At 43.4% G+C, this 15,131-nt stretch overlaps 1 protein-coding gene across 2 annotated transcripts in view; it reads left to right on the top strand.

Moving 5' to 3' along the window:
- HMGA2 (high mobility group AT-hook 2) overlaps positions 1–15,131 on the top strand; it is a 298,926-nt gene that overhangs the window by 122,531 nt on the left and 161,264 nt on the right. Inside the window, exon 4 of one of the 2 annotated variants that reach the window (XM_073555427.1) lies at positions 12,991–13,499. The exons of the other annotated variant lie outside the window; for it this stretch is intronic. Within the exon in view, the coding sequence (XP_073411528.1) occupies positions 12,991–13,305 (315 nt within the window). The 3' untranslated portion in view covers positions 13,306–13,499. Of the gene's footprint in view, positions 1–12,990; positions 13,500–15,131 lie in introns of those variants that run through there. 2 annotated transcript variants of the gene reach the window in all.

Genomic DNA, 15,131 nt, shown 5'->3' with positions numbered 1-15,131 from the left:
TTAATGGCTTAATGTCACCTTGCAATTGGGAGGTGTGTTGTGAGTTCATTTTTCCCTTCACCATTGAGGTCTGATGAACTCCCTCCTCTGGTGAAGGAAGGTAGTGAGACTGATTACCAAACACCTGGGCAGCTAGATGATAACTGGGTGGCTGGAATTGAGGACTGGATTTAAGGCTGCCGACGCCCTTCCTGGCTGGTGATTTTCCTGCTGGATTCTTGGAGACCAGTCTGATTCCTGCGTCTCAAAGCTAAGTTTTTCTGCTCTGCTTTGTACTCTTCAGTTTTGTTTTTGTTTTACCTTGTTTTTTGGGAGTTCTGCCATCCCCGGCCGGGGGTGAGCTGAATTCCATTTTTGTCTCTGATCTGTTGATCTTTTGCTCTGTCTTCAGAATATACCTGAGTGCTGATATAGTCTTTTGAAGCCTAGCGACTTCAGGGCCTGTTTTTCCTATCAGTCGGTTGGCTCATTTTGATAGGGTTTTTGCGGATGGCAGACAGCAGCTTTCCTATCCTGTCCTATGTAGTTAGCTTGGGCCCCATCGTTTGCTCAACCTATCTTTCTATCTGTGTTAGTGTTTTCATCTTGCTTCACCGTCATTATATGTTGGGGGCTGCCTATTGCTTTGGGGTCTGCTCTGGGGCAGTTTAGTTTTTCCCCTTTCTGTCTTTAGGCCATGTACCTCTCCGGCTGTGATCGAGGGGTCTAGGGCACCGTAGGAACCCCCCACGGCTACTGCTAGTTGTTGTGGATAGGTTCAGGGGTCTGCAATCCGATAGCTGCCAACCTCTCTGGTTTTTCTGGACTTAGCTGGTATTTTGTTTTTTCCTCCTTCGGTGACTCATCATAACAGAGGTGACAATAAGCCGATTAATAATGGAGAGGTGTCAATTAGTCACTTATCCATTATTAACCCTAGACTATTAAACGGTTAAAAAACACACACAGACATTAATTAAAAATCATTTTAATGAAATAAAGACACCTAGCTTTTGACAAGATTTATTGCTCTGGCAATCCAAAAATAAACCATCCACCTGTAACAAAAATAAAACAAAAAAACAACCATATCCTTACCTCTCCACTGCTTAGTCAGGTCCCCTGCTGCAATCCATCAGAAAGGGTTAAGTGGTTTACACAGGGACCGGTGCTAACGCGACCAGCCCTATGTAAACCACTGCTAAAAATGAATTATTTCATCTCTGCACAGTCTCCCTAGCTGCTCGAAGATGAACTAATTACCGTTGGAAAGTTTCTGCTTTTTTTCTCACGCTCATTAGTTCACCTCAGGTCAGCCAGGGGACTCCACATAGCCTCAGTGACATCAGCAGGAGTCCCCGGCTGACCTGAGGTGAACTGATGAGCGTGGGAAAAAAGTCAGAAACTTTCCCACGCTAATTAGTTCATCTCCAGGCAGCGAGTGAGGCTGCGCAGAGCTGAACTAATTCATTCTGAAGTAGTTTACAGTGGGGCTGGTTGCATTAGCACCGGTCCTCATTGTAAACTATTTAACCCCTTGTAAAGGATTACAGCGTTGGACATGACTGAACTGCTGAGAGGTAAGGATATTGTTTATTTTTTATTTATTTTTTGCAGATCATGGTTTTATTTTGGAATAGCAGAGTAATAAAAATTGGTCAAAAACCTGGTGTCTTAATTTCATTAAAAGACTTTTTAATTAATGTCTGTGTGTGTGTTTTGTAACCTTCATAGTCTAGGGTTAATAATGGATCGGTGTCTTATTGATACCTCTCCATTATTAATCAGCTTAATGTCACCTTCCAATCGAATGGTGACATTAACCCTTTGCTATTAACCCATTCGCCACCGCTACAGGGCAATGGGAATAGAGAGGATAAGTGCCAGAAAAGGCACATCTTATAGATGCGCCTTTTCTGGGGTGTCTGGGGGCAGATTTTTGTAGCCGGGGGGCCAAAAACAATGGTCCTCTCAAGGCTATTAAAATCTGCCCTCTCTCACTTGCTTTACCTCTCTGGTTGACAAATTACCTCGGGTGCCCACGCAATTTTCTACAATGAACCCCTTAACTACACCTCCCAAATTTTACACACAAACCCTCATCTAATTACTAGTGAAAGACATATAAAAAAAACATGAAATGAAATAGTTTACTGTATGTTAACCATGTGTCATTTCATGTCAGGTTTTGGAATGATATTAATGAAGCCGGCAAATGTTTCAGCGGCTATTTGGCCATATAGAACTATATGAAATATAAACATATATATACAGTATATATATATATATATATATGTGTGTGTGTCTCTACAACATGTGTGTGTGTGTATGTATCTATATATATATCTATATATCTAATATATAAAGCTCAAAGTGTGTATGTATGTGTGTGTGTATGTATGTATGTGTGTATGTCCGGGATAGGCATCCGCACCGTCGCAGCTACAGCCACAAAATTTGGCACAGTCACATGTCTGGACTCCGAGAGCGTCCTAAGCTATGTTGTGATGCGAAATTTTAATCCCGCGCATTCCAATTCACCAAACAATATTGCCCTTATCTACATACTGGGGAAAAAGTGTGTGCGCGTCAAGCCCCGCCCCTCATTATGATATCATAATGCACCTATTTGCATACTGAGGAAACAGTGTGTGCGTATCAAGCCCCGCCCCTCATTATGATGTCACAATGGTTACCATGGCGACGCTGATGTCATCATAGGTTGCAAGCCACGCCGCTCATTATGATGTCATAATGGTTGACTATGGAATGGAGGATGTGTGATGGGTATATGGGCACTGGACTATGGGATGGAGGATATATATGATGGGTATATGGGTACGGGACTATGGGATGGAGGATGTGTGTGATGGGTATATGGGCACTGGACTATGGGATGGAGGATGTGTGTGATGGGTATATGGGCACTGGACTATGGGATGGAGGATATGTATGACGGGTATATGGGCACGGGACTATGGGATGGACGATATGTATGACCGGTATATGGGCACGGGACTATGGGATGGAGGATGTGTGATGGGTATATGGGCACTGGACTATGGGATGGAGGATTTGTATGATGGGTATATGGGCACTCAACTATGGGATGGCGAATATGTATGATGGGTATATGGGCATGGGACTATGGGATGGAGGATGTGTGATGGGTATATGGGCATGGGACTATGGGATGGAGGATGTGTGATGGGTATATGGGCACTCGACTATGGGATGGAGGATATGTATGATGGGTATATGGGCACGGGACTATGGAATGGCAGATATGTATGATGGGTATATGGGCACGGGACTATAAGATGGAGGATATGTATGATGGGTATATGGGCATGGGACTATGAGATGAAGGATGTGTGATGGATATATTTGGTACAGTCACACATCTGGACCCCGAGAGCGTCATAGGCTATGTTGTGAGGCGAAATTTTAACCCCGCGCGTTCCAATTCACCAAACAATTTTGCCCCTATCTACATAATGGGGAAAAAAGTGTATGTATGTATTGGCACCTGCACCGTCGTAACTACAGCCACAAAATTTTGCATAGTCACACGTCTGGACCCCGAGAGCATCGTAGGCTATGTTGTGAGGCGAAATTTTAACCCTGTGCGTTACAGTTCACCAATTTTGCCCCTATCTACCGTATTTTTCGGACCATAAGACGCACTTTTTTCCCCCAAAATTTTAGGGGAAAGTGGGGGGTGCGTCTTATGGTCGAAATATACTAACCTACGGTGGCTGGTGCGGGTGCCGCGGGGCTCTGTAGTGTGGTGGTGGCAGCGGGCTGTGCTCCGGTGCAGGGGTAGCGGCTCTCTGTGCTCCAATGCAGGGGCGGCAGCTCCGCCGGCATTTCCTCCAAGCCCGGAGGCCCCCGCACATCCCTTGCTGGCCGCCGCCATGTTGCAGTGGCCTCCGGGAACATGGACGCCGGGAAGATGGCCGCCAATCCGGGGATGGCTCATGCGCAGGTTCAGATCTCGTCACAAGATCTCGGGGGACGAGATCTCGTTGCCGAGATTTGAATCTCGTTCCCCGAGATCTCTGGACGAGATCTGAACCTGCGCATGCGCCGTCCCCGGACCGGCGGCCATCTTCCCGGTGTCCATGTTCCCGGAGGCCACCGCAACATGGCGGTGGCCAGCAAGGGATGTGCGGGGGCCTCCGGGCTTGGAGGAAATGCCGGCGGAGCCGCCGCCACCCCTGCATCGGAGCACAGAGAGCCGCCACCCTCACCCCACAGAGCCCACCTGCTCCAGCCCCAGCACAGCACAGCTGCCCCAGCCCAGCACAGCCCTGCTGCCCCAGCACAGCTACCCCAGCACAGCCCAGCTGCCCCAGCACAGCTGCCCCAGCCCAGCTTCCCCAGCACAGCCCACCTGCCCCAGCACAACCCACTTGCCTCAGCACAGCCCAGCTGCCCCAGTACAGCCCAGCTGCTCCAGCACAACCAACCTGCCCCAGCACAGAGCCGCCACCGCACAAACCTGGACCACTGAATGACCCCTGTGACCACTCCTCCACCTGTGCCGGATCCCTTCCCAGGTAAGCTGAATTCGGACTGTAAGACAGACCCCCATTTGACACATTATTTTTTTCCCTATTTTCCTTCTGAAAATTGGGGTGCGTCTTATGGTCCGGTGCGTCTTATTGTCCGAAAAATACGGCACATAATGGGGAAAAAGTCAAAGGAAAAGTGTTGGAGGCAATTTGACAGCTGCCAGATGTGAACAAGGGGGACTTAAAGAATGAGAGTGATGGCGCCAAACAGTATATACCATACAGTTGCTAAGGTGGGGCCCTGACATGGGATACTCACCACACGGGGATATGAACACACACACAAAATGCGCCACACACTACCACATGCTTCAACACATATACCACCCTCAGCACACATTTCACCACACATACGCCAACCTCCCCACATAAAAGTCGAAACACAAAAGTCGCCACTCAAAACTCTCCATTCTGTCCCAGAGCTGTTTAAAAGATGAAAAATTAGCTGTGATTGGTTGGTATCAGCAACAGTTTCTTTGTAGAAAGTTGTGGTAACTGAGGCCTATTATTCTTATCATTTCTATGGTGTTATCGTCCTTCTGTAAAGCTGGAAATAATTTATTACCGTGCCAACACAGACCACCCTCTGACACAGACTGCAGGGGGAGCCCAGTATCACACAGGATAGGATTAGATACACAGCTCAGTAGTCAGTATCACACAGGATAAGTTTAGATACACAGCTCAGCAGTCAGTATCACACAGGAGAGGATTAGACACATGGCTCAGCAGGCAGTATCACAGAGGATAGGATTAGATACACAGCTCAGCAGTCAGTATCACACAGGATAGGATTAGATATGCATCTCAGCACACAGTATCATACAGAATAGAATTAGATACACGGCTCAGCAGACAGTATCACACAGAATAGGATTAGATACACAGCTCAACAGTCAGTATCACACAGGATAGGATTAGATGCATGGTTTTTATGTGCAATATAATCATTATAATTTGTTATAACTAACCACAGTTGGTTACTATGCCCAGGCAACGCCGGGCTCTTCAGCTAGTATATATAATGCATTTTATTGTGTCTATATCTATTCGTTTGTTTGTGTTTGAAAACCTGTCATTGGGCTCCATTACATGTCCATTTTGCAAGCCAGCGAGAAATTCACGGCATACGGATGCCATACGGATTGCATACGGATGCTTACATGCGCAAAGTATGTGGCCACACCTTGAAAGCGGAAGACATGTGGATCACAATTTTGGGACCATTTATCCGTATTACAGCTGTAAAGTACGGACCAGCCTTACTTTGGAACTCTTCAACGGATCCCACTGATTCTAAGTTGTTTATTTTTGTGACATACTGTACTTTATGATGGTTCTAAAATTTGTTCAATGTGACTTGCATTTATTTGCGAAAAAATCTGAAATTTGTCGAAAATTTGGAAAATTTTGCATTTTTAAAACTTTTAGTTTTCATACCCTTAAAGGGAATCTGTCACCTATTTTTTCGCATATAAGATGCGGCCACCGCCATCAGGGTCTTATCTACAGCATTCTTTTTGTCACACAAAATAGTTAATAAACAATATTTCCCACATGTCTACTTTACATCAGCATAATTTTTTAAGCATAATTGTTTTTGAACTTAGAAGGGTTAAAAGTTGACCAGCAAGTTCTCATTTTTCCAACAAAATTTACAAAACCATTTTTAGGCACCACATCACAATTGGAGTGACTTTGATGGGTCTATATGACAGAAAATGCCCCAAAATGACACCATTACAAAAACTGCACCCCTCAAAGTCCTCATAACCACATTCAAGAAGTTTATTAACCCTTCAGATGCTTCACAGGAATTAATGAAATTTGGAAAGAAAAAATTAACATTTAACTTTTTTCACAAAAATGTTACTTTAAGACTTTAAACTCATTTTTTATTTTCACAATTGTAAAAGGAGAAAATGAACCCCAAAATGTTGTTGTGCAATTTCTCCTGAGCACACCAATACCCCATGTGGGGTAAAACTTCTATTTGGGCACACTGTACGGTTTGAGTTCTTGAACGCAAAATTTGCTGTAATCATTAGAGGAGAGCTTTTGATATGCCTAAACAAGGCAATCCCCCACAAGTGATGTCATTTAGGAAATTAGACCTAAAGAATGCTTCTAAATGTTTGGTGAACACCTTGAACCCCAAGGTACTTCACAGAAGTTTATAACATTGAGGTGTGAAAATAAAAAATAAGTCCCAATTTTTTTATTTTCAGGGTAAAAGGAGAAATTCCATCAATTTGTTGTGCAATTTCTCCTTATGTGGTCGAAAACTACTTTTTATGCATAGTGTAAAGCTTAGAAGGGAAGAAGTGCCATATTGGAGTTCAGATTTTGCTGGAGTGGTTTGAGGGTGCCATGTCACCTTGGCAGAGCCCTTGAGGTGCCAGAACAGCAGCAACTCCCATAAGTAACCCCTCTTTACAAACTACACTTTTTTAAGGACTTCATCTAGGGGTGCAGTGATCATATTGACACCACAGATATGTTGCACAATTTTATACCATTGGGCAGTGAAGAAAAAATTACATTTTTACCACAAAAATTATTTGGCCCCAGATTTTACATCTTCGCATGGGAAAATGTAAATTCCCAAAAGCGTATAATTTCCAAAATGAGGTCACTTGAGGGGGGGTATTCTGCTCTTTTAGTACTTATGTGCTCTGCAAACTATTCTAGGAAAATCTGCTCTCCAGGAGGCAAATAGTGCTCTGTCGTCGTGTTGCTAAGCAGGACTGTACAGCCACATATGGGATATTTTTACATTCAGCAGAAGTTGATAAATTTTGGTGCCATTTTTACCCATTTTCCCTAGCCTAATCACTTATACCACACAAGGAAGAGCATAAAAATAAATAAAACCAATTCTTAACCTGATGTTGATTTCCCTAGTCTGGAACTTCTAGTATTAATGCTCATCCCTGAAGAAGGAGACCACTGTCTCTGAAACGTGTAGGAAGTTTGGTCCTTTGCACGCTCCACAGCAGCTTCAGTCACATGCCGTTAACATCACACAGGTCAGGTCCTGCATCGACCAAAAGCAGATTATACCTGAACAGTGTGACTGACTTATTGTGTACCGCTGGTGCCGGAGCGCGGAGCTGCTGTCACTGGCCGGGACAGCACTCCCTTTTTATCAGTCTAAATAGCCTGCAATGTTCATACTAGAAGTCCCAGCCCAGGATTTTACATAAATCATCGCGGGGACATTTTTTGCCTGAACATTTGCACACTGGATGACTTTTCTTCCTTTTTGCTGCTAGTAGGGTTCCCATAAGGAACACCATATTACACTAGCACTTGAGGTCTAAGCGCGAATATACATTTTTATTATCTTTTATGTCTAATGACATTTGGTTGGCTATTGTCTTCATTCAGCTGCTTAGACCCTTGTGCTGATTAGCTCTACTGTATATAACTATATAACACTAATAATCTAGTTGTCCCCTTTGAACTGACTTTTAACTTCTGAATTTTCTTTTTTAAACAGCACATTTTCTATTTATTGAGAACAATGTTGCTCGGTTGTCAGGTGATTGGCAGCCTGTCTACGTCGATTTCTTTTCCCAGGAACAACCCACCAGTGCAAATGTAGTGTAATTGCACACTTGGACTTTGATTAATTAAGAGAGGCTTCTTGTACATTATGCTGGTTGTTAGCCGTGCAGGGATAAGATGCGCCAAATTCACTTAAGCCTCCGAGCGTCTTGCCAGAAATGTTTCTCCATTCACAAACTGGAGTAACATTCCTGGCATAAAAAATGCTGCCATGTTTGCTAAATTTCATGGGTGGGCATAGTCACACCTTGTCCCAGCTCCATTTCAGGACTACCCATTTTGAAAAGCTGTTTCAAACTGGAGTGAAAATGTGGAAAGCCGCAAAATTTTTGTGCAAGTCCACTTTGCACAAAAATTTTGCAATTTTCCATAGTGTTTTACACTAGTTTTCTGGCAAAACACTTTGATGAATAGTCCCCTTAGTCTGTGAAGGTTGTTGGTTTGGTCAGCATATAAATCAGCAAACCGTCTATTGATATCTGCCTTTATATGTGGCCTTGGCTAGGCTTCTACTGATGTAACAAAAACATCAACACATAGCAACATTTTACTGATCTGTGCCTTGAGTACTTTTCTGCCAATTTCTCAATGGTCTCCAGAAAATGTGACCTGCGGTTTTACCTGCGGATTGGCCTGCGGTTTGCCAACTGGACAGTGGAATCCGCAGAAAGAATTAACATGTCAGTTCTTTCTGCGGATTCAAAACCGCAGCTTTTCCACACTTGAAAATCCGCAGCATGTGCACAGCAGAAAGTAAATCACATAGACTTACATGCTACTGTACACTGTCTGCAGAACTGCTGCAGATCCGCAGCAAAAACCGCAGCAAAAACCGCAGCGTGTGCACATAGCCTAACAGATGGCAGAAAAGTTGCAGAAATGTCTGCAATTAAAAATCTATTTCAAACTTTTGAATGTTTGTTTCTGCAGCATGTACATAAAGTTTTGACAAGCACGTTCTACCTATTTTTCCCTCTCCCATCTCCTTATAGATTGTAAGCTTTTAAGCAGGACCCTCTCTCCTCCTGTAACTTTTGAACTATGTGTTACTTTGTAATGTCTTTATTGTCTGTACATACAGTGGGTACAGAAAGTATTCAGAACCCTTTAAATTCAAAAAAGTTCATTTATATCTTGTTAATGTACACTCTGCATCCCATCTTGACTGAAAAAAAACAGAAATGTAGAAATTTTTGCAAATGTATTAAAAAAGAAAAACTGAAATATCACATGGTTCTATGTATTCAGATACTTTGCTCAGACACTCGTATTTAAATCACATGCTGTCCATTTCCTTGTGATCCTCCTTGAGATGGTTCTACTCCTTCATTGGCGTCCAGCTGTGTTAAATTAAACTAATAGGAATTAATTTGCAAAGTCACACACCTGTCTATATAAGACCTCACAGCTCACAGTGCATGTCAGACTAAATGAGAATCATGAGGTCAAAGAAACTGGCCAGAAAGCTCAGAGACAGAATTGTGGCAAGACACAGATCTGGCCAAGGTTACAAAAGAATTTCTGCAGTACTCAAGCTTCCTAAGAGCACAATGGCCTCCATAATCCTTAAATGGAAGAAGTTTGGCCCCACCTTCAGAAGTCTTCCTAGACCTGGCTGTCCAGCCAAACTGAGCAATCATGGGAGAAGAGCCTTGGTGAGAGAGGTAAAAAAAAAACCTAAAGATCACTGTGGCTGAGCTCCACAGATGCAGTAGGGAGATGGGAAAAAGTTCCATAAAGGCAACTATCACTGCAGCCCTCCATCAGTCGGGCCTTTATGGCAGACTGGCCGGACAGAAGCCAATCCTCAGTGCAAGATATATGAAAGACCCATAGAGTTTGCTAAAAAACCACACATCAGGGACTCCCAGACTATGAGAAATCAGATTCTCTAGTCTGATGAGACAAAGATAGAACTTTTTAGTGATAATTCTAAGCGGTATGTATGGAGAAAACCAGGCACTGCTCAACACCTAGACAAAATAAAAAGGCATGCGCTTTAAAAACTCATAAAGTATTATTGGGGTCTATATATCTGCGGTAATGTTAGGTCAGTTGACTCATTAGTCCACCCGCGTGTAAAGTGAGTAGTCCAGAAAAAAATATATAATCCAAATTTTAGGCACCAGAAATTGAGCTTTTGAAAACAGTACCTGTGGCAGTGATATAGTTAACGTCCTCCTTCCAATACGCGAGGTGGTGCAGAGTGTCAGCATGCAAGATAGGACAAGGAGAGGTATACTCGTGGGAAGCAAGGGCAGTCCCGGCCGGTGACTGCCACTTGTCAGTAGACCTCAGGTTAGACCGTAGCCGTGAGGATTGCAGCGTGCTCCCGGCGTCTGTTGGTTCCACTGACTGAACAGGACATTTGTTACGTCAGTGAGCACGTGACTTCACCGGCTCCTTTGATTACTGATTGCGGCAGGAACCAGAACAATTCCAACGCGTTTCAAAGACCAACTGTCTTCTTCCTCAGGGATGGTCCCCCCACACAATGAGAGGATTATTTATGGAGTGCCGCCGTTTTCAGTAATTGCTACCCAATTTGCTTAATAAAAACCAAACAGTTCGATCTCACTATTTAACCCTTTCGGCATCAGAGTGTCCAAGGTGAACATCCATCTGCTTTCCGCACGTGACATTAATTTTATGTGGTTGCCTTTCCGCATTTGTGGCTTTATATGTTCGACCCCCATGAAGGTCATATTACTTATGGATCCTCCATGACACTCTGCAGAATGTTTGGATAAAGGGTGGCCCAGGAATTTTTTCTTTATATTCCTTATGTGTTCATTAATCCTGGTCTGCAGTGATCTTTTGGTACGCCCTACATATACCTTATCACAAGGGCATCTGATAGTATAAATAACACTTTCCGTTGTGCATGAAATATAATTCAATATTTCATATTTATTGGCATTATTTCCCCCCATAACCCATTGTTTTTTGGGGCTCCTGGTTAATTGGCATGCCCTGCATTTTCTACAGGGAAAGAAACCTTTAACGTTGTTTGCAAAAGATAATGTAGGTTCCTTTGGGCAATTTTTTTGTTGTATAGTGGGGGCAATAATATTCCTAATATTGCGGGCCTTCCTAAACACAAATTTTGGACCTGGTGGAATTACTGATCCTATGGTTTTATCTTCAGTATAGCCCAGTGTCTTTTCGCTATTCTAGTCAGAATGTGATAATTGGAATTGTACTCTGTTATGATAGGAATATAATCATTTAAAGGGTTATTTCTTTTATTATTGTCCTTATTTATCCTTCTCAGGATAGTTCTGGGCTTATTTCTTACTGATATCCTTGCTTCCTCTAAAAGTGAATTATTGTAACCCTTCTCCAAAAAGTGATGGGTAAGTAGAGAGGCCTCAGAGCCATAGTCCTGCATTTTAGAGCAATTCCTTCGGATACGTGTCTATTGGCTCTTGGGAACATTTAATAGCCAATTTGGCAGATGGCAGCTGTCTGTTGGAATATAGCTGTTTGAATCTGTTGGTTTATGAAAAACCCTAGTCTGGATTAAATTGTCCTCAATAAAAATCTTAAGATCTAAAAAATTGATGCTGCTTGTACTGGTGGTAGAGGGGAAGTTTAAAAATATTCATTTTTATTAATATCGGCTAAAAATATGTCTAAAGTGTCTTGACCACCAGACCAGATAAAAATAACATAATCAATGAAGCGTTTCCCTAGCACCAGGCCCGTGCGTAGCTCGCCAGATGGGTATATAGTGTCCTCCTCCCATCTGCCTACATAGAGATTGGCATAGCTAGGCGCGAACCTGGTACTCATCGGGTCCCCCACTGCTGAGTGTAGTAGTCCGCCAAGTATTTAAAATAATTATGCGTTAAAATAAAAAACATACAATCCTCTAAAAATTCAATTTGTCTGTCTGGAACTGTTCCATGTTTTTTTAAAAAGTGAGTTGCAGCCTGGCAGCCGTTGTCATGTTTGATCACCGTGTATAGGGAGGTGATATCCAGGAAGCCTAAAATGTAATGATCCTACCACACTACATCTCCCAGCAGTTGCAGTGTGTGCTGTCCCTCAGATAGTTCCGATGCTGCCAGCCTATCTTTTGAAGATGGGAATCAGCAAACTTTGACAAATTGGTTCCTAAGAGCACAATGGCTTCCATAATCCTTAAATGGAAGAAGTTTGGGACCACCAGAAGTCTTCCTAGACCTGGCTGTCCAGCCAAACTGAGCAATCATGGGAGAAGAGCCTTGGTGAGAGAGGTAAAAAAAAAAACCTAAAGATCACTGTGGCTGAGCTCCACATATGCAGTAGGGAGATGGGAAAAAGTTCTACAAAGGCAACTATCACTGCAGCCCTCCACCAGTCGGGCCTTTATGGCAGACTGGCCCGATGGAAGCCAATCCTCAGTGCAAGATATATGAAATCCTCCATAGAGTTTGCTAAAAAAAAGCACATCAGGGACTCCCAGACTATGAGAAATCAGATTCTCTAGTCTGATGAGACGAAGATAGAACTTTTTAGTGATAATTCTAAGCGGTATGTATGGAGAAAACCAGGCACTGCTCAACACCTGCCCAATAGTGAAACATGGTGGTGGCGGCATCATGCTATGGGGGTGTTTTTCATCTGTAGGGTTGGGGCCTGCCACAGCCATACAGATTTATGGCTCTTTCTGATGTCACTGTGTCTGATACGTGTAGTGACCGTTTTCATTCGTACTCGAGACACTGTGATTGTGTGGGGTTGCTTTGCTGGTGACACTGTTGAGGATTTATTCAAAATTGAAGGCATACTGAACAAGCATGGCTACCACAGCATCTTGCAGCGCCATGCTATTCCATCAGGTTTGCATTTAGTTGGACCATCATTTATTTTTCAACAGGACAATGACCCAAAACACACCTCCAGGCTGTGTAAGGGCTATTTGACCAAGAAGCAGAGTGATGGGGTGCTACGCCAGATGACCTGGCCTCCACAGTCACCAGACCTGAACCCAATCGAGATGGTTTGGGGTGAGCTGGACCGCAGAGTGAAGGCAAAAGGGCCAACAAGTGCTAAGCATCTCTGGGAACTCCTTCAAGACTGTTGGAAGACCATTTCCGGTGACTACCTCTTGAAGCTCATCAAGAGAATGCTAAGAGTGTGCAAAGCAGTAATCAAAGCAAAAGGTGGCTACTTTGAAGAACCTAGAATATAAGACATACAGTATGTTCAGTTGTTTCACACTTTTTTGTTAATTATATAATTCCACATGTGTTAATTCATAGTTTTGATGCCTTCAGAGTGAATCTACAATTTTCATAGTCATGAAAATAAAGAAAACTCTTTGAATGAGAAGGTGTGTCCAAACTTTTGGTCTGTACTGTACATGCGTAGACCAATTTAAGTGAAGAGGTCTGCGCACATATCAGTGTGTTTCAATAGACTATGTATCCTTAGGCAAAATACATTGACATGTCCGTTTGTTAACAGCACCACGGTCTGCAAAATGTCCCACACACGTGCATACTGATGACACATGGATGACATCTGTGTGTCATCAGTGTGACACGTACAGGCGCCAAGGAAGCAGCAGTACAGGTTGTGCTGTTTCCCGGTGCCAGGTGCTGAAGACCTTTCATTCTCCCCTGGTGTGCCATCGATCAGCGCAAGCAGGGGAGAATATTGAGCATTATATTCAACTGATAGCAGCACGCAGCGGCTGATGGGACTATTACTCCCATCAGCCTACACCTGCTGCCGCTAATAACATTGAGAGGAGGCGCTTGATGGTAGTAACTAAATAAATAAAAAAACGCATGGGTTCCCCTGTATTTTTGACAACCAGCCAGCAAAACTGACAGCTGAGGGCTGCAACTGTCAGCTTCAGCAAGGTTGGTTATCAAGAATAGAGGGGTCCCCAAGTTGTTTTTTTTTAATTATTTAAATTAATTTTAAATTGCGTGGGGTCCCCCCATTTTTGACAACCAGCCTTCCTAAAGCAGACAGCTGTGGGTTGATATTCTCAGGCTGATAGGGGGCCATGGATATTTACCCCCCCAGCCTAAAAATAGCAGCCCGCAGCTGCCCAGAAATTCTGGCGCTTTGCTCGGCTCTTCGCACTTGCCCTGTAGCAATGGCAAGTGGGGTAATATTTGTGGGGTTGATGTCACTTTTGTATTGTCTGGTGACATCAATTCCATGGGTTAGTAATGGAGAGGCGGCTATAAGACACCTATCCATTACTAATCCTATAGTAGTATGGTAAATAAAGACACAGCTAGCATAAAGTCTTTTATTTGAAATAAAAACAAAACACACTCTTCCATTTTTATTTAAAAATAGCAAACAGTTAACCCCTTAGCGACCGCCGATACGCCTTTTAACGGCGGTAGTTAAGGGTACTTAAACCACAGGGCCGTGAATTCACGACACTGTGGAGAAAGTGTATAACGCCCCCAGAGTCGGATTTTCTCCGGAATCTCGGCTGCCGGGGGTAGCCGAGACCCCAGAGAACACGATTCGGGTCAGTTTTTACCGACTCTGCTTTTGCAATCGCCGTTATTAACCGTATAACGGCGACATCTAAAAAAAAGTCCAATGTATCGTTTAATTTCCCTCTCCTCTGATGTGATCACACATCAAATGAAAGAAAAATAGGGTCCCCGATATCCCCTCCGGTACCTCCCGATGGTCCTCGGCCCGCGTGCTTCCCCTCCATTGGCGCCGCCATCTTCCGGGAAGAAAATGACGGGTGCAGTGTGCCCGACGAGATCTGCAGGCCGGCACCCGGCAAGATTTCATTAATTCATTCAAGGTACATTTTGATCACTGTGATAAACCCTATCACAGTGATCAAAATAAAAAAAATGGTAAATAACCCCCTTTATCACTCCCTTAGATAGGGAAAAATAATGAAATAAAGAAAATATATTTATTTTCATTTTCCATTAGTGTTAGAGTTAGGCTAAAGTTAGGTTTAGGGTTGGAATTAAGGTTAGGATTGGAATTAAATTTGGGGTTGGAATTACGGTTAGCGGTGTG

The sequence above is a fragment of the Dendrobates tinctorius genome, unplaced genomic scaffold (genome assembly GCF_039654945.1).
Source record: "Dendrobates tinctorius isolate UK_male_01 unplaced genomic scaffold, ASM3965494v1 ptg000224l, whole genome shotgun sequence".
Taxonomy (NCBI): domain Eukaryota; kingdom Metazoa; phylum Chordata; class Amphibia; order Anura; family Dendrobatidae; genus Dendrobates; species Dendrobates tinctorius.
Note: the sequence above shows the minus strand (reverse complement) of the source record. Positions and strands in the feature narration are given on the sequence as shown.